Raw genomic sequence first — 20,529 nt, forward strand, 5'->3', positions numbered from 1 at the left:
TAGGGCTCTGGAAAAGACCAGTGTCATAACTCTCAAAGAAACTAGACTCTGTGTCAGCTAGATGGCCTGCTTGCTTAGTCAAAAGGAGTTTGATAAGGAGTTGAGGGGGTGAAAAGTCCCAGCTGAAAAGATAATTCTGCCCCCCCAAAGGAGGCAGAGGAGATGGTGAAGCAGATGTACCAGTGGACACACCGAAGAGTTAAGAAACTTGTGCTTACCATGTTAAACATCAAGTTTAACACCCTTGGGCTTACACAGCTGTTTAAAGATATTGTACATGCATGTGTACCCTGTCAAAAAGAGGCTTCTCTCACAATAAAGAGACAACAATGGTGGTGGCAAAATGATCCTAGAAAAAAAAAATCTTTCCACAGTTCGTGGTACCTAAAGTAATTGCCTCAGATAACTAGGCCTGCCTTTGTTGCCCAGGTAAGTTAGGGAGTGGCCAAGTACCAGGGGATTGATTGCAAACTTCATTATATTTACAGACCCTAAAGCTCAAGTAAGGTAGAAAAATGAATAGAATTATAAAGGAGACCTTGACTAAATTGTCCATGGAGAATAGCAGTACAGACTAGGTGGTGCTCCTTTCTTTGGCTCTTTTTAGGGTAAGAAACACCCCTTCAAGGTTTAACTTAACTCCTTTTGAGATCCTGTATGGGGCACCCGCTCCTGTGACCACCTTAGGAGAAGTGACTGGAGTTAGTTGTCATAGTAACAGTTATTTTTATGCTAGGTTAAAAGTACTCCAAGTGCTAGAGAAATAAGTGTGGGCCCTGCTGGCCCACACCTATGAACCAGGGACCCTGGAAAATTCTCACAAGTTCCAGGTCAGAGATGCCATCTGTGTCTGACAACACCAAGCCCAAACTCTAGAGCCATGCTGAAAGAGACCTTAACTAAACTGCCCTCAGAAACCAATGTTGGCTGGGTGGTGTCCCTTGTCCTGTCCCTGTTCTGAGCCCAGAACACCCCTCTTGTGTGGGACCCCCACTCCCTTGACTCCAGCTCTTGACTCACCCCCTCCCCCAGAAATGACTTTTCAGGCTAATAAGAGGCTGTTCCTGGTGCTGTTGACCATCCCAACCTCTGTTAAAGTAAATAGAGTAACTGCCTGACTTCACATAACTCAGACCAGCAGCTACACCTGATGCCAACTGGATAGCAACCAGACACCTGAGCAACCCCCTCCAGCTCAAGATCACTTGCTGTTCCAAAAGGCCAAAAAAAACAACAGACCTTTACTTCTGAAATATCCACACCCTAAAGACACAGGGGTGAAGATTACCCAAATGTATGGGAAAAGAGACTTTTGAATCTAAACTGTGTCCCAGATGTGGCCTTAAAGGGTGGGGCTTAGGGTACGTATACCCAATTTAAAAAATTTCCCTATACATGTGCACTCCAAAGATGGGAAATGCTGGCAGCAGGCCAATCAGTGTGTGGGTGTAAAGAGACACCTACTTTTTCTATGTTACCTAAGGGTGTAGAAAATTCAGTAGTACATATTAGAGGCCATCCAGGGAGTGAGAAAAATATAGTTAAAGATTCAATGGCAAGGATATAGTTTAATGCTTAGACAAGAAAATTGCACTGTACACCCAGATGATGACTTGTGATTCCAAGATTGGAATCAGCTACAAAAAAGGGGGGGAATGTAAAGATGTAATTTGATTGTAAGAATGTAATTTCAGGTATCAGCTTGAACTTAAAATTAAAAGATCCTTAAATTTGAGTTTCAGCTTACACTCAAACATTAGCTGGCCCCAAGGCACATCCTGGGAGAATCACATTCCAAAGACTTAAACAAACATTCCAGGAAGAAATACTGTGGGGCGGTGGGCTGTGAGAAGCAGCTGGTGCTTGGTCGAGCATGAGCTTGGAATCCCAGAACCTTATTGGACAGCAGGAGTTCAGCAGCTTATGCTGACCATCAGTTCCTGGAAAGGTTTTTCCAGCTCAGCTTGACTCTTAGCTACAGGTATAGGGTAACTTATCAACCTCTGCTGTGCATATTAAGACTGCCTTTCAAACCAAGGTAAACTAGATCAAAGGCTGGATCAAGCTGTTTTAATGATCTTTTCTTTTGAACCTGAAACATAGAACATCATAAAACATAGACCACCAATCATTCAAACAACAATTGACACAGGTGGACATTGGTGCACCAAGGAGAAGACAATAAACAAAGAAAGCAGAACTAAGGATTTCCCCTGTGGAAGAGAGAAACTCAAGACATCTTCTGAATTTTCTCTTGTTCCTTGGAGAGCTCTGAAACAGCCTTTTCATTCTTTTTTTGCTGACACAACCCAGAGAGAGAACAACTGCTTTTCAAAACCCTTTTTCTCTCTGATATTCAAGATGGTCCATCTACCTTGTCCTAAAAGCATGTCCTGATCCCATTGTTGCTGTCCGGCTGCCTGATTTTGAGCCACATATTCAGCTGAATATTCTATGAAATAGGCTTTCCAATCTAAATATTGGCCAGGTGTTAAGCAGGGCTGCGCAAGCCTTGTACCCACAAATTTTCAATAGAAGAAATTATACCAATGAAATCCTTGAATTTGCATCAGCTTAGTAACAATTATACAGATTTCTACAATAGATTATAGCTGTGTAGTCAATTTTACCTCTTCTTTCCTGTTCCAATAAAACCATTACTTTCCCCTAGAAAGACAGTCTAATATTAACCACCTCAGTCCCCAAGTTCAGGGAATTGGGGCACCATCTCTTCATTAACTTCTTCAAGCTGAACATGGGCATTGAGATATTAGAAGAGGGATGAGGGAAATGGTAAATTGATAAGCCTCTGATGCCTGTGTTAACTGCATCCTGCTGGAAGTCCAGGGCATCAGTGAACATGCAGGTGATAAGATTCATTCACCAAAGCTGTGTATTCTGTAATATACAAATCTCAAAACAAATTTTAGTATCAAGATAATTATTTTGTTTGATTCTCTGGAATCTAGTCTTCTGGAGGCCTACCTCTGTCATATCTGATCCATATAATTCTAGAAGATATAACTACTACTTTAATGACCTCATCAAAAAGCTCATAGAAAAACCTTTTTTCCCCTAAATTAGCCTTTTCTTAAGCCAGTAACCAGAAAAACCTATACATTGACCTTTTGTCCAGAGGAAACATTGAGAGGAAAAATATAACTATACAACTCAAAATCACACCCATTTTAAAAGTTAAATCAATTAACATTATCATTCTTGGACCCTTCATTCCTTGGCCATCTTAAGATCCTTCCCCGAAACCGAAACCTCATCCACGGCCTGTAAGAACTTTTCCAAAGTAGCCTTCTTAAGCTCTACTCCTTTTCATTTTTCTGCTTAACTTGTCCCAAAACTGGGAACTTTATAGTCTCTAAACTGAGAACTTATCCTTGTCCCACTTACCTGGGAACTTTATAGTCTCTTCTGAGAGCCTGACTTGTCCCACTAACAGGGAACCCACTTTCACTTTCAATTGTCACTTTCAACTGTCACTTTCAACTGTCACTTTCAACTATCACTTTCAACTCTCACTTTCAACTCTCGCTTTCAACTGTCACTTTCAACTGTCACTTTCAACTGTCACTGTCAACTGGCCCCAATACTGGGAACCTATCTTGTTTCCTACCCGAGAACCTAACTTGTCCCACTTACCTGGGAATTTACCCAGTCGACTGTCCTGAAGCCGCAAGAAGTTCTGAGCATGTCCCAAGAGGTTTTGGTGGATCCTGGGTTTCAGCACCACTCGTCGCTACCCGAGTCTGACCAGCAGAATAAGGCAACGGCAACCATGTTCTTCTTCAAGCAGTTTATTCAACTATCCCTGTACAGCGAGTTTCTTCTCTCTCCCTTCTTCTCTTGTCTCTTCTCTTCCCAGCTCCCGCAGCCCCTTATAAGCATTGCCTTCATCCTATCATCAACTGCTACAAAGTCACTGGTGATTGGCCACTCTCAATGATGAGAGGTGGGGTGATTGGGTAACCACACCTTTCAGCACATACAACTCCATATATGGAGTTGTCTTTTCTCAAGCAATGCCTATGCCAAGCGCCACCTTGTAATGGTGAGAGCGGAGCTCTGCTCCCAGGTCCTGGATTTTTCATTTAGCTTCAGCCCTCCAACAACCCTTCCCACAAAGTGGTTTATGGCCATCAGTCAGGAGGAACAGTGCCTCAGGCTCTTCCACATGCAAATGAGGTATCTCCGAGCTCTCAGACAAAGCCAATAGGCATTATCTGCTGCTAGATGCTAATCCACCCTGAAAATGTATATAAGGGCTCTATTTAGAAGAAGTAGAGTGCTCAAGAATCACCCTGGTGTCTGAGACTTCTGCCACGAGAGCTGTAATACTTGGAGAGAGATCTGCTCTTCCAGAACCTGCCTGGGACACCAAGTTGCCTCCTTGCCAGCTAGCTGCCTTCATATTGGCTCACCCGGGGCCTGGACCAGCTCAGTGTGGAGAGACAGGTGCAGCACCTAGGAGAGACCAGTCACTGACAGCGGCAGCAAGCAAACACGGGCAGCAGCGTGGGCAGGCAATCTCCCCTCCTGTTCACTCTCTATGTTCTTTGGCCCAAACCTCCCGAATTAGGCTGGGCCAGATACCTACAGACAATGTAGAAGCAGGCCAGAGACAGCACAGAAACTGTAGTGAACCCTCTGTGCTCTCACCCTATCCCCAGCCAGGAGATCATCCAGAAAAAGGGACCTACAAAAGATCCAAGATAGGAGTTTATCAGGGAGATGAGCCCCTAACACAGTACACCTGGGTAAACAGAAACCACTTAAGCTGACCCTCTTTGTTGTAAATGTAATGAGCTAGCAGCCAATCAAGTATGTACACGCCTCCTTAAGGACTATTTAAGCTGGCACCATTTGGGGTTCTTTCTCTTCCTCTTTCCATCGCAATAAATGCTTGCTGCAGAAGGTTCCTGGTGCCTGCGTGCGTTTTTGCTGGCGAGACAATTGCGTGGGTTACAGCTGGTACCGAAATCCAAGACGCCGGGAAGCCTCACCACCTCCAGAGCCGAGGAGACCCTCCATTATGGAGGAGAGGATTCAGAACTGCAGGACAAAGGTAAACTCTGAAAGGCATTTTTGGTCTTGATTTGTCCCATCTCTCACCTCAATTGGCAGGAGCAGTTGTAGCATTCCCTCTGGTTTTAGTAGCGCTCGATCTCTTTCTTTTGGTTTCATTTTGCTTCCATAAAGGCTGGTGTAAAGAGACTTGCCGCCATTGGGCGTGGTTAGACAGACGTACATAAGCCGAGGTGCCCCTCCCTGTGTGTCAGCTTCTCTTGTAGATAAGAGAGCAGCTTGGGGGCTTCACATTCCGTGATTACGGTGCTTCAGTCACTCTTCCGACAGCATGAATTAAAAGTCTCTACAAAAACATTGGAGGGGTTTGTGAAGGAGGTAGACCGTGTGGCGCCCTGGTATATATGCTCAGGGTCGCTAATGCTCACCTCCTGGGACAAACTGGAGGGTGACTTGATTAGAGAACAGTAGAATGGGAAATTAAAGCCTGGAACTAGACCCCTGTGGAGGCTTGTGAGATCGTGTTTACAGGACGAGAAATGCCGCTCGACTATAGTGATAGGCCAGGGAGTGTTGGAAGAATTACAGGACAGCATGTCAGAAACAGAGTGAGATAAAAGGTTGGGAGCTCACAAAGAAAGAAAAGGTATACCTAAGATGAAAGGCCCTTCCAAAGACGCCCAGTCTGCAGAGGAGAGAGATAAGGGAAAGTACGCCCTGGGAGAGAAATGTAAGGAGAACAAAGATAAGAGAAAAGATGCCCTGGGGGAGAAGCGTGAGGAGGGAGAAAGGAAGCCAGAAAGGAAATCTCTTTATCCGGTACAGGAACTGGAGGCCTTAGAGATTGATAGCTCTGAGTCAGAGGAACTAAGCCCCTCTGAGGAAGAAGACTTAGATGAAGAGGCAGTCCGCTATGAGGAGGAAAGGTAATATCCAGATGAGCGGCTGCCACTACAAAATCAAAAGCAAAAGAAAACAGGAAATAGGAACCGCTTGGCCTCTCAGCCTGTTGTGCCCTCCTGACCTATTGTCCCCAGTGCCCCTCTGCCTTATGTGGAGAAGCGCTGCTCAGACTCCTTCCTTTCGAAGGGAGATAAAAGAAAGTTATTACAAGCCTTTCCGGTATTTGAGATTGTGGAGGGAGGTTGTGGGGAAAAATCTCACGGGCGGGGGGAAGGGAGTCTGGCGACAGAATCTCAGGGCGGTCCGGCACCAGGGCTTCCCGTGCTGCCAGCGGAGGATCCCACGTTCACGCAGCTGTCGGTGGGCGGGCCAGCGGCTGCATGGGCAAGGTTCCAAGGTTCTAAAAGCTGGGAATCAGGCGGAGAGACCATGAACATGTGGAGGCTGATTTTCCAAAGCTTTTATTGTTCATGGCATGGTGAATGGGCGCAACTGGTACTCTTCCCCCGCCAAAAGCCAGGGGAGACCAGTCTTATAGGGAAGGGAGAAAGGGGAGGGAATAACTTAATTAGCTACGCCCCTGGCCTTTTGATAATTCATTAATATTTAAATCTCTGGAGGTGGAGACTTGTTAGTCACACCCTTTACCTGTCCTACGTGACTGAAGGTAACAGGTTAAATGGAGTTACCTCGTCCAAGGCCCAACAGGAGGTCGCGTCCACCCACCGGTAGAATATACCCCTATTAAGGAACTTGCTGAATCAGTTAACAGATATGGAATTGATGCTAATTTCACAGTCATGCAGCTTGAGCGACTTGCCACTATGGCAATGACTCCGAATGATTGGCAAAATACAGTAAAAGCTGCTCTCCCTAATATGGGACAGTACATGGAATGGAAAGCCTTATGGCATGATGTTTCTCAAGTACAGGCTAGGGCCAACGCCAATGCGGAAGGCAGTCAAAGAGAGTGGATGTTTGAAGTGTTAACAGGACAAGGACAGTTTGTTAATGACCAAACAAATTACGATTGGGGAGCATATGGCCAAATTTCAGCTGCTGCTATTAAAGCATGGAAGGCCCTCTCAAAGAAAGGTGAGGCCGGGGGACACCTAAAAAAAAATTACAAGACCCCCAAGAGCCATTCTCCGACTTTGTGGCTAGGATGACAGAAACAGCAGGCAGGATTTTTGGAGACCCGGAGCGAGTTAAACCACTGATAGAACAACTGGTGTATGAAAATGCCTCACCAGAGTGCAAGGCAGTCATTACCCCTAGAAGAAATAAAGGGTTGACAGACTGGATAAAGGTTTACTGAGGACTTGGAGGCCCGCTTACTAATGCTGGCCTTGCAGCAGCTATCTTACAAAGCCAAAACCGCCCAAGTCCTGACAGCCATAAAGTCTGCTATAACTGTGGCAAACCGGGTCATTTGAAATGAGAATGTCGTGCTTCCACGCAAAAAAGAACTTCAGGGCTTTGTACCAAATGCAAAAAAGGTTATCATTGGGCTCATGAGTGTCATTTAGTTAGAGATATTCAAGGAAAGCTTATTCAACATGATTCCCCACCAGTGGAAAGAGATGAAGGCATTCCAAAAAACGGGTTTCTGGGCCCCAGATCCCAGGCCCAGAACTCACGGCCCAACCCGGGGCATCATATGGGTAATGAGCGAGCAGCCAGTCAAGTATGTACATGCCACCTTAAGGACCATTTAAGCTGGCACCGTTTGGGGTTCTTTGTCTTCCTCTTTCCATCGCAATAAATGCTTGCTGCAGAAGGATCCTGGTGCCCACGTGCGTTCTTGCTGGTGAGATGATTGCGCGGGTTACAGCTACCTAAAAATATTTCATAATGCACTATGAACAATAACTAAGCAGGGATATTTTAAATGTACATCAGGCTGAGAACTGAAATAAAAGCACCTGAATGTTTTGCTAGTTTGCTTATGTTATTACCTAATAGTTGTTAGTAACAACCCTCCCAAGTTGTCTGAATGTGAAGCAAAAGTGTGTGTGTGTGTATGATATAATTTGTATTTATATAAATATATTTATTGAGGTGGATAGATGGTGGTAGTTTCATTAATGGGAAATCCACTTTGCAGCCCAGGCTGGTCTCAAACTCACAGTAACCACAGCTTTGTCAAGGATAAAGACAGGATTGCTAGGGCTGCCATCAGCTCAAGGTTCAGTAAAATTCCCGCCTTAAGGGATAAGAAGAAGGCTTGGGGTTTTGATTGTGGTTAGTTTTCCTTTGTTATTTGAGGCAGAGTCTCTCTATGCAGCTCTGGATTTCCTTGAACTTGCTATACAGACCAAGTTAGCCTTAAACTCACAGAGATTCATCAGTTTCTCACTCTCTAGTGTTGGGATTAGAGGCATGCTCCACTATACCTGATTAATGGAGTTTGTTTGTTTGTTTGTTTTGTTTTTAAGATTAATTTATTTTTATTTATATGAGTACAATGTAGCTGTCCTCAGACACACACCAAAACAGTGCATAAGATCCCATTACAGATGGGTGTGAGCCACTGTGTGGTTGCTGGGAAATTGAACTCAGGGCATCTGGAAGAGCAGTCAGTGCTCTTAACCACTGAGCCATCTCTCCAACCCCTAAGGTTTGTTTGTTTTGTTTTAAATAAAGATTTACATTCTTTGAAATGTGTGTGTGTGTGTGTGTGTGTCTGTCTGTCTGTCTGTCTGTCTGTCTGTCTGTCTGTGAGAGTATCATCCTTTGGAGCTTGAGTTATAAACAGTTATGACCTATTTGATGAGAATTGAACTCATAAACTCTAAAAGAGCTATATGTGATGTGCTCTTAACTACTGAGCCACGTCTCCAGTCCTGTCACTGACTTATAAAACAGAATAGCTATTGAATTTCAAACAGTGCCCTGAAAGCTAAGGGATGTGAACCATAACAACTAAAGTCATGACATTTCTAGTGAGCACTTGGGAAAAATGAAAGAGGGAAACAGGAAGCTACCCAATATCAGCAACATTTGACAATTCATTGTTCTGACAAACATGCCAAACTCCTCTTATATTGTCTCTGTTCATGTATGTCTTTTCTATAAACAAAAGATTAACTGCAGATAGTAACTATTGGATATTAATAATATTTTTGTGTTAGTATCTAGCACTGGTCCAGACATTTAGCTGATTTGAAGAAAAGGAGTACTAATTAACAAATGCAATGTGATGAAAAATAATGGAAGTTTCTACCTGGAATGCATGCTTACCTTAAGATGCTAAAATGCACATACACACACAAAACAAAGCAAACCTGGTATATTTTAAATGTATATGGAATGTAAACTAAATAGACCCCCCCTTATATTATCTTAATTTCCTTGCAATAAAAAAAAGTTCTTTCAGTCTCAAACTTCAATAGCAATGATTGAAAGTAATTCAAGGTTGCAGTCTTCATAGTAGCTTTCTTCCATAATGGTTGTTTACAGTATCTAGAGATTTTTACCTTGCACAATTCCATAAGTGAACAACCATGAAAAATTACTCATTTTAGCTCATAGCACTAAAATCTACACTAAAAGTTTTTTTATTCTCTTAGCACCTGCAGAACTGAATGTAGTACCAATGACTTCCAGCCTCAGCTATTAGGGAGACCAAAGAACAAGGATCATAGGTTGCAGGTCATCTTAAACCCAAAGCAGACTCTGTCTGAAGAAAATCAACAACCAATTAAATGATCAACAACAAAAAAACATATCAGCCATCTCATCTACAAAGACTGTCTGAGCTGTTTAAATGCAAAGAAAATTTGATTACCACACCCCCTCCTCTGCTTTCTATCCATTTACAGATAAAAACATTACTTTGGGTGTGTCTACCTTGCTTAGTACCCAGGAAGCCCTTTCTTATCTCACTAATTCCAGAGGTACTCTATAAAACAATGTGACCATGTGGTTGCAACATAACAGTGAGAATCCTGGAGATGGTTACCGAAGGACAAAGAAGCAGGTAGTCCGCACAGCATAGAATAGCTGGGCAAGCAAATAGTTAATTTCCAAGGCAAGATAGCATCTGATTTCATCATATCATCCTAAATAGTGTATAATTTAATGTGTAATTTAAAACTGTTGAAGATCTCACTTCTTAATTTTTTTCAATTAATATTTTCAAATAATGGGTACTTGTGGGAAGCAGCTCCGCTCTCGCCATTACAAGGTGGCACTTGGCATAGTCATTGCTTCAGAGAAAAGACAACTCCATATATGGAGTTGTATGTGCTGAGAGGTGTGGTTACCCGATCACCCCACCTCGCGTCATTGAGAGTGGCCAATTAGTGACTTCGTGGCAGCTGCTCATAGGATCAAGGCAATGAATATAAGGGGCTGTGGGAGCAAGGGAAGAAGAAGAGAAAGAGAGAGGAAGCATACTGTACAGGGATAGCTGAATAAACCGCTTGAAGAAGAACACGGTTGCTGTTGCCTTATTCTGCTGGTCGGAAGTGGTGCTGAAACCCAGGATCCACCAAAACCTCTTGGAACGTGTTCAGAACTTCTTCTGGTTTCAGGAGAGTCGACTGGGTAAGTTTCCAGATAATTGGGACAAATTAGGTTCTCGGGTAGGAGACAAGATAGGTTCCTGGTATTGGGATGAGTTGACAGCAAGGGTTGACAGTGAGAGTTGACAGCGAGAGTTGACAGAGAGAGTTGACAGTGAGAGTTGAAAGTAAGAGTTGAAAGTGACAGTTGAAAGCGAGAGTTGACAGTGAGAGTTCAAAGTGACAGTTGAAAGTGAAAGTAGGTTCCCAGTTACTGGGACAAGTCAGGCTCTCGGAAGAGACGATAAAGCACTAAAGTGAAACTAGCCAATAAAGTTCCGGGTTTTTGGACAAGTTTCTTATAAGATGGGAACTTCACAAAGTCACCCATTTTTTTTTTTGCCCTGAAAGAGCTTTTAAAACCCAAAGGGCTGGGGATAAAGTCCTGTACATTAAAAAAATGTTTACAAGAAATTGATAAAGTGGTCCCATGGTTTGCTGTTTCAGGTCTCTTGACACTTAGAAGCTGGGATAAGCTTGGGAGGGATCTTGATCTTGTATGGGAGCAAGGAGAGTTAAAAGGTGGTGTCCGCCCTTTGTGGAAGTTGGTGCGCATCTGCATCCAGGATAAAGAAGGAAGATGTCAGAAGGAACTTAAAAAAGAATCCAAAGCGTTAGAGCAATTAAAAGAGGAGAGATCGGCAAAGTTAGAGGAATCAGAAGAAACAGATGAGGATCGAGAGGATACTGATACCGAGGAAGAGCTAGAAAAAGTAGTAAGAAGGCTGGAGAAGGCAGAACTTAATGTGGAACCTTCTGCCTCAAGGCTGCCAAATTTGCCGTGGCCACCACCCTATGTCCCAGAATTAGCTATGTGTAGCGGACAGAGTTTCTGTCCAGAGGCCTGGAGAGAAGCTAGGGCACAGCAGTGCTTCCCCGTATTTCACGATGGAGGGGGAAATAGAGTACATGAGCCCTTGGAATTTAAAATAATTCAACGGCTTGCAGAGGGGGTCCGTGCTTATGGCACCAGTGCAGCTTTTGTCATAGCACAATTAGAATCTCTTCATCAATTTTGCATGACCCCAAGTGATTGGATGAGCCTAGCCAAGGCCTGCTTAACTCCTGGCCAATATCTTGATTGGAAAGCATTTCTCATAGCGTTCTCAGCAGAGCAGGCCGCTGCTAATGCGGCTGCAGGCCAACAGGCCTGGAATCAAGACATGCTACTAGGACAGGATAGGTTTGCCAACCAACAGATTAATTACCCAATGCAGGTATACAAGCAGATTAATCAATTAGGCACCAGAGTGTGGAAGGCCCTTCCTAATAGGGGAGAAGTACAAGGGAACCTAACAAAGATAACCCAGGAGTCGACTGAACCTTTTGCTGACTTCGTGGCCAGAATGGTAGAGGCCGCTGGTAGAATTTTTGGGGATCCTGATGCAGCCATGCCATTAATAATCAAACAGCTAATTTTTGAACAGTGCACCAAGGAGTGCCGACAGGCTATCAACCCCTATAAAAGTAAGGGATTGGAGGTCTGGATGAAGATATGCAGGGAGATAGGTGGACCGCTATCTAATGCTGGTTTAGCAGCTGCAGTCATGCAACTTAGAAGGAAGCAAGGAACCAATTCTGGGAATTGCTTTAGGTGTGGTCAGCCTGGCCACCTAAAGAACTGCCACCAAAAAGGAGGGAGTGGGAGAGTTTCTAAACCCTCCCCAGGGCTCTGCCCTTGTTGCAAAAAAGGGAACCATTGGGCCAATGAATGTAGATCAGTCAAGGACATAAATGGGCAACTGCTTGCTCCCGGGTTTGGTGGCACTAAGCCAAAAAATGGGGCACAGTGCCCCTGTCCTCAGGGCCCTCAAATATATGGGGCAATGGAGGAGGAGAGATCCTGGCCATCCCTGAGAAAACCAATGACATAGAATCAGCAAGAAGGGCAACAAGAGGAAGTGCAGGGCTTGACCTCTGTTCCACCACCAGACTTGTACTAACACCCCAAATGGGACCCCAGTTGGTAGACTCAGATTTCAAAGGACCCTTGCCTGAAGGAACAGTGGGACTCTTGATTGGTAGAAGCTCTACCACTATGCAGGGGATCATTGTTCACCCTGGAGTAATTGATTCTGACTATACTGGCATTGTAAAAATCATGGTATATTCTCCCAGGGGAATAGCTGTGATCTCCCCAGGGGATAGACTTGCACAATTACTTGTGCTACCAAGCTGCCATTCTTTGTTTCCCTCAGCTGATAAAGAGCGGCAAGATCGAGGGTTTGGATCCTCAGGCATGCCTTATATAGGCTATGCCATAGATTTAGAACAGAGACCCCTTATTGAGTTACAGATAGAAGGAAAAAGTATTCTCAGCCTCTTAGATACAGGAGCAGACGAAAGTATTATAGCCATAACAGATTGGCCTAAAGGTTGGCCTATTCAAAAGTCATAACAATTATTACAAGGGCTAGGATATAGCAAATCCCCTGATATAAGTGCCCGATCTTTAACATGGAAGGATCGAGAAGGTCATTCTGGCACTATGCAACCCTATGTTTTAGAAATTCCTGTGTCATTGTGGGGAAGAGATCTGTTGAAAGACATGGGTTTTATATTGACTAATGAAGCAGATTATGGAACAGCTGCCCCAAAGCTTATGAAACGCATGGGGCACCACCCTGAACATGGGTTGGGAAAGTACCTACAGGGCAGGAAATCTCCTATACTACCCAACCCGAAAAAGGGAAGAACAGGGCTGGGTTTTTCCCAGGGGCCACTGAGGAAGCATTACCTATAACATGGAAAGTTGAGGATCCAGTTTGGGTTCCTCAGTGGCCCTTCTCCTCAGAAAAGCTACAGACAGCCACAGAATTAGTAAATGAGCAATTGGCTTTAGGGTGATATTCAATCATCCACATCTCCTTGGAATACGCCAATTTTTGTTATCAAAAAGAAATCTGGAAAATGGAGATTATTGCATGATCTTAGAGCCATTAATGCCCAGATAGAAGTTATGGGACCTGTTCAGAGGGGCTTACCATTGCTCTCTACCTTACCAGAGGAATGGCCGCTTATAGTAATAGATATAAAAGATTGCTTCTTTTCCATTCCCTTGTGCAAACAAGATGCCAAGCGTTTTGCCTTTACTCTTCCCTCCATTAATCATGCCCAACTAGACTGGAGATATGAGTGGGTTGTTTTGCCTCAAGGTATGGCCAACAGTCCTACCATGTGTCAACTCTATGTGGATAAGGCATTAGTTAATGTTAGACAAAAATTCCCAAAGCTTTATTGTTATCATTATATGGATGATATTTTATTGGCTATAAAGAGTAAACAAATTTTAGAAGAAGCATATATATTGATGGTTGAGGAATTGAGACATTTTGGCCTAATTATAGCCCCCCGAGAAGGTACAACAAGACAAAGTAATTAATTATTTGGGATCTGTCATTACTACAAAAGAAATAAGGCCACAAAAATTCAAGTATGTAAGGATGGATTGTGTACCTTAAATGATTTTCAGAAATTGCTAGGGGATATTCCATGGATTCGGCCTTGTTTATGATATTCTAATAGCCAATTACAACCACTATATGATATATTGCCAGGAAATGTTGATTTGATGTCTCCTAGAAGTTTGACACCTGAGGCTCGAGTAGCCCTGGATGAGGTAGAAAAGGCCCTGTCGACCTCTTACTTGTGTAGGAGGGTTTTAACAGCCCCTTTAGAATTGTGTATCTTATCTACCCCAAAGAAGCCCACTGGAGTTCTTTGGAAGGGAGGACCTTTGCTTTGGATACATCCAAAAATATCACCTGGAAAGATCTTGGAGTATTATCCAAGTGCTGTGGCTGCTTTGTCCTTACAAGGGTTACAACAAAACATACAATATTTTGGAAGTGAGCCACAAAAAATTGTGGTGCCCTATACAGCCCAACAACAAGAGGTATTATGTTCCACCATGGATGATTGGGCTATATTGAGATGTTCCTTTTTAGTTATTATTGATAATCATTTACCCAAGGATCCCTTATTACAATTTATAAAAGAACATCCAGTGGTTTTTCCAAGGATGACTAGTGCTGTTCCGTTAAAAGATGTAAAAATAATATTTACTGATTGATCTAAAACTGGCTGTGGCTCATATGTGGTTTCTAGTGATAGCCCCAAAGTTGTCCAGTTTGCCATAGAGTCCCCTCAGGTAATTGAATTACGAATTGTATTAATGGTATTTAAAAAATTTAAAGAATCTTTTAATTTAATTTCTGATTCCCAGTATGTGGTAAATATTCTTAAGATATTGGAAGCAGTAGGAAAAATAAATGTTAAAAGTACAATTCGAGAAATTTTAATTCAATTACAGCAGGAAATTTTAAATAGGAAATATCCATTTTATGTACAACATATTCGAGCTCATACTGGACTTCCTGGTCCATTGGCAGATGGAAATGATTTGGCAGATAAGACTACCAGAGCCATCTTTATATTCTCTGCTCATACTCCTGTTCAAAATGCTAAGACATTCCATGAACAATTTCATGTCAATGCACGTGCATTGGTTACTCGCTTTAAGATCTCTTGCGAGGAGGCTCATAGCATTGTGAAAAGCTGTAATTCCTGTCTGCCATATATTGCTATCCCAACTGTGGGTGTTAATCCCCAGGGTTTATGCCCTTTGCATATTTGGCAAATGGATGTTACACACTTTTCTGAATTTGGAAAATTAAAGTATGTACATGTATCTGTAGACACTGCCTCTGGAGTCATAGCCGCTTCGGCAATGAGCAGCAATGGCCTGAGAAAAAGCAAGACATGTCATTGTGCATTGCTTTGAGGCATGGAATGCCTGGGGAATGCCAAAGTCCTTAAAAACAGACAATGGCCCAGCTTACACCTCCTCCCAATTTGAGAGCTTTTGCAAAGCCATGGGAATATCTCATTCCACTGGACTCCCATATAACCCCCAAGGACAGGGCATAGTTGAGCATGCCCATAGAACCTTGAAGGAGTGTTTAATAAAACAAAAAGGGGGAGTAGGTATGGGAAAGACACCTAGAGAATGACTTGCTATTGCTCTTTTTACTCTCAATTATTTTCAGTTGGACAAAGAGGGTAAGTCCGCGGCAGAGAGACATGAGCAACAGTCTCCAGCAAATAAAGGACAAGTGTTATGGAAGGATATCCTTACTGGTCAGTGGAATGGCCCAGACCCAGTGTTGGTGTGGGCGAGAGGGTCTGTTTGTGTTTTTTCCACAGGATGGGCAACAGCCATTGTGGGTTCCAGAGAGACTTACTCATCCAGTGCAAAGCTGACAACAGAAGCTCCTATCTAATCATGATGTTGCTAGTGAAGATGATGCTCATGCTGATGGTGATGGGGGAAAAGATCCTGACCCTGCAGGGAGAAACTAAAGAGTTCAGATGGGAATGCCTAGATTAGTTCCTTGGCTGGTGGAGGCCCCATCAGCTATGACCCTGTTTAGGACATGCAGGGATTTTGGTATTACTGCCGCCATTGTGACACCTATTGCAGTGTCAGCTACTGCTGCTACTGCAGCAGGCCAATGCGGCTATGGCCCTGGATACACAGAGGCAGATTAATTCTCAATTGAGAGCCGGCATTATGCTGGTGAATCAAAGAGTGGATCTAGTTCAGGAGCAAGTAGATGTGCTCATGGAATTAGCTCAGTTGGTCTGTCAGTGGAAGTATACAGGTCTTTGTGTGACATCTGTAAGATATGAAAATGCAAGTCAAGCAGCTCATTTGTCTAGAAATTTGCCTCAGTATTTTACCAGAAATTGGACAGAAGATTTCGAGGGCTTGATGCAGAAGCTGTGGCTAGCCATGGTGCATGTGAATTCCACCCATGTTGACCTTTCTGTTGCTGAGGGCCTGGCCTCCTGTATCCGATCTGCAATGAACCACCTAAAAGAATGGGTGGGAATTGCAGCCCTTAGCTTTTGCCTTGTTCTTGTCAGTTGCCTAGCATTATGGTCCATTCTGAAGATGCATATGCAACAGCGCAATGCTAATGCCATGATTGTTCAAGCATTTGCTGCTCTTGAAGGAGGCTAGTCCCCGAAAATCTGGCTAAGCTATTTGAAGATCTCTGAGTTGTAACATGCAGCAGGATGTAGGGCGTAGCACCGCAGAGGGCGCTGTATGCCCTCGGACATATGTCTGACTGCATACATATTTTGCCCTAGTTCCTGTCCCCTGGAAAACAGCATCGGGTTGGGTCGCCCATGGTAACCATACTGTAGACGGCAGGTGGTGAAAATGGGGTTGACAATCTCCCTTCAAATACAGGGGGTCAGACCTCTATGTCCTTCTGCTTGCATAAAACAAAAAAGGAGGAGCTGTGGGAAGTGGCTCCGCTCTTGTGATTACAAGGTGGCACTTGGCATAGGCATTGCTTGAGAGAAATATATGGAGTTGTATGCGCTGAGAGGTGTGATTACCCGATCACCCCACCTCGTGTCATTGAGAGTGGCCAATTAGTGACTTTGTGGCAGCTGCTCATAGGATCAAGGCAATGAATATAAGGGGCTGTGGGAGCAAGGGAAGAAGAAGAGAAAGAGAGAGGAAGCGCGCTGTACAGGGATAGCTGAATAAACCGCTTGAAGAAGAACACGGTTGCCGTTGCCTTATTCTGCAGGTCAGACGTGGGTAGCGACAGGTACTTGGAAAACTAAACATCATACTTCAAGGTCTTTCTCAGCTGACTTTGAAAAGGGATTTCTGTTTCTAGCCTTTGAAACTGGAAGAATCCAGACGAACATTTAAGGATACTGAAAAATAAGAATCCTTTCTCTTCTCTTCTCTCTCTTTCTCTCTCTCTCTCTCTCTCTCTCTCTCTCTCTCTCTCTCTCTCTCTCTCTCTCTCTCTCTGTTTCTCTCTCTCTCTCTGGTATTTATGACCCACTAAAGTATCTGTGCTAGGCTAGCACTTTCCTTTACTGAGTTATAGTGCAGAATTCATTTTGGGGTGCTTATATGTAGGGCTGTGAAAGGGGTGATTATAGAGGTGAGACACCACATGCCAATGAGATCCATAAATTTTGTTTTAGAGTTTTCTAGAAGCTACATTTTAAAAGTAAAAATGTGTGAAATTCAATGTAACAATATATTATACTTCTCTAATATCCAAAATGTCATTTAAACATGCAATCTATTTTTAAATTCTCTGTGTATGGCTGTTATTTCCTCTTCATTTCAGCAATATTCTTTATGAATGGACTCTCCACTGATCAGGGTTATATCCTGTCTGTTCTTTTTAGCATACTTCAAGAGATAAATTTAAGTTTTTGTTTTCAATATCAATGTTATCTGTTCTCTACCTCCATTAAAATAATAGTGTGTCTGTGTGTGTGTGTGTGTGTCTGTGTGTGTGTGCTTTCTGTCTAGCCTTTCTATCTCCAACACACTGTGGTCAGGATGGTTACATTTGAGTTGTCAGAAAGGGAACTTTTAAAACAGGAGGGCCTCAATTAGATAGCTTTAGTTGTGTTCTGGAACCACAGAGATTTACCCAGGTGATTCTAATGTAAGTGATTGTCTGTATGATAGATGTTTGTAGAGATATTAGTTCAGTATGACTGTAATCCCAGTATACCCAAGAGCATCCATGCATATTGAGGCTACCCTGATATACATATTAAGTTCTGGGCCAGCCTATACTACATGGAGAGTGCTTGTCACACTTAGATTGTCCCCATACCAAATTATGTTGTTTATTAACATGTAATTAAGTGAACTCTATATTTTCAGATTTAGTCAAATTGAATTTTTTAGAAACAAGAGTTTTTAAAAATAAATAATTCAAGGTAATACCACTAGTGCTAAGGTAATATAAGAACTGTTAACATTCCCCTACTACTTTAACCTTCAAGTAGAGAGTTCTTTGGAAGATTCAGATCAAACTCTGAGAAGATCAGGTAAGTGTTATGATTGTTTGCTTTATACATTTTGTTCATTAATTATTTGGACTTAATTTACATTTCTGATGTCAGATTCTTTGGGTGGAAACTGTAATTATGAAAAGTTTTATAGGAGACCTTAAAAATGAGTGGGTAACCTGTCAGAAGCATGCACATTGGTGTGAGTAATTTTAAGTAGCCACTCAGTAGCTAGGTCACAGAAGCATCATTCAGAGAGAGCAGGTTATTCAAACACTACATTAAAGACAAAAGGCACGCCATAAATAAATAAATTCTCATTTTTTAAGAATGAAAACATGCAGGTAATAAAAATAAAAAATATTCTAGATTAAATGTATGGACTCTGTGTCCAAATTTTTGTTATGGAAACTTCAGGGGGGGGGTGGCTAGCACTGTGACTGTGGATAATTTGGTTGACACCTGAGTAGCCCCATTTCCCCATCTATATGTTTAGAATTATAATAATCCTTTTCAGCTCGAATTATAGGAAAATATATTTAACGTATTACTAGATGTTTCCTCATGTATTGTTAGATGATTTATGGCTACAATACAGTATTATAAGATTTAGTTAACATCATTGATGTTATTTGTTTCTTTAGAGTAAATATTTGTGCGAATATGATGCTTAAATCGTGCTTGGCACTTATTGACTTCTCAGTAATTAGAGTTCATGATTTCAATAAATATTTATTTCACAAAATGGATTCTGTGTTTTTACTTCTAGGTGAATAATTATGGACAAAACAAATGAATATTTGGTTAACTTTAAAGGACATAATTTTGTGAAAGATGTTGTGAACATTGAGGATTTAGAAAAAATGGAAGAATTTGAAATTAGAGATGATGATGTCTTCATCATCACATACCCAAAATCTGGTAAGTGCCATCAATGTCTCCTTTGGTTTAGTACTATGTGTGTAAAACAGGTTCCTGTCTACTCACCAAGAATAGGAAAAACACATTCACATAAGAATTTATGATCAGATAAAATGTAAATGAAACTTCCATCTCTAGGACAGAAGGCCACTTTCAGTGCATATACTGTACACTATGATGGCAAGTAGGAATGTTATGGGAATAAAATGTGCAGCATAGGGCCAAGAGCAGACACTTGTTCAGCACTGGCTTGTTCTTCCAGACAGGAATGATATAGTCTGAAACATTTTCTTCTGAATGCAAATGCTTCATTATTTAGTATGAATTTTATACTGAATATCATTTACATTAAATATTTCACTGAAACTGAGATCTACTTATCACAGTTTAAGAAGCATGTGTAAAATTGAGTATTTTCTCCTTGCCCCAGGTCCCTGGAATAATGACTAAGGGACTCAAAATATACCTATAAGCACCTTGGCCATAAGCTTTGGTTAGTTCTTTGATTAGATCATAAGTTTATATACCATTGATTTGAATCTAAGTTCTACTACATGACTGGTTACCTCTGTTCAACTCCCATGCTTCAGGTCTTTTCCATATTTCTGGACTCCTTCTTCTCCACCCACATATCTTCCTCTATCTCTGTACCAGATTTCCAAGCTTCTATTACTTTGGATGACATACATTTATGACCCATATGACCGTTCTTTCTATATCTTCATTGCATGGGAAACTTTTGCCCTGAAGCATTATTATTATTATAGAAGAATATAGTCTTATGATCTGTTTGTTTACAGTCTTTTAGGGAATGATTTGATTGTTCACACAACCACAGCAATGGAATTTTTGTGCTGTAATTGTCCAACCATAATTCAATTGTGAGCAATAAACTCTATGTCCTCAGTAGTTTTAATCCATTTATAAAGAAGTATGTTATTTGGACCTTAAAGGTCTAAAAAGCTTCTTTGTATTCAGCATTAACATTTTTAAAAGCTAAAGATTCAATTAAATTTTCTCTAGCAGTTAGATCTCATATTGCTTTTTTTGAGAGCTGTAGTTAGTCTTTGTAAATAGATTTATCTGAACCCTGGGTTATCTTTGTTTATAATTCAGTTTGTCCCTGTTGTTCAACCTCACCCCAACCACTTAAAGCTATATTTTATGATACTGTTTGAGGACATTTTTGTAGGACATCATCATCAAGGGTAACCTGTACTCTTAATTTAGAATATGGACCTTTAATTGGTAA

The 20,529-nt window shown here is 42.1% G+C and overlaps 1 protein-coding gene across 5 annotated transcripts in view; it reads left to right on the forward strand.

Annotated features, from left to right (window-relative positions):
- Nucleotides 1–20,529, forward strand: part of LOC117724942 (amine sulfotransferase-like) — a 70,673-nt gene that overhangs the window by 13,367 nt on the left and 36,777 nt on the right. For 2 of the 5 annotated variants that reach the window (XM_076917052.1, XM_076917051.1), the window contains exon 2: nt 4,925–5,077. In XM_076917052.1, the coding sequence (XP_076773167.1) occupies nt 4,925–5,077 (153 nt within the window). Of the gene's footprint in view, nt 1–4,924; nt 5,078–10,297; nt 10,492–19,125; nt 19,278–20,529 lie in introns of those variants that run through there. The other 3 variants (XM_076917050.1, XM_076917049.1, XM_076917048.1) reach the window with 3 other exon arrangements.

The sequence above is a fragment of the Arvicanthis niloticus genome, chromosome 20, assembly GCF_011762505.2.
Source record: "Arvicanthis niloticus isolate mArvNil1 chromosome 20, mArvNil1.pat.X, whole genome shotgun sequence".
Taxonomy (NCBI): domain Eukaryota; kingdom Metazoa; phylum Chordata; class Mammalia; order Rodentia; family Muridae; genus Arvicanthis; species Arvicanthis niloticus.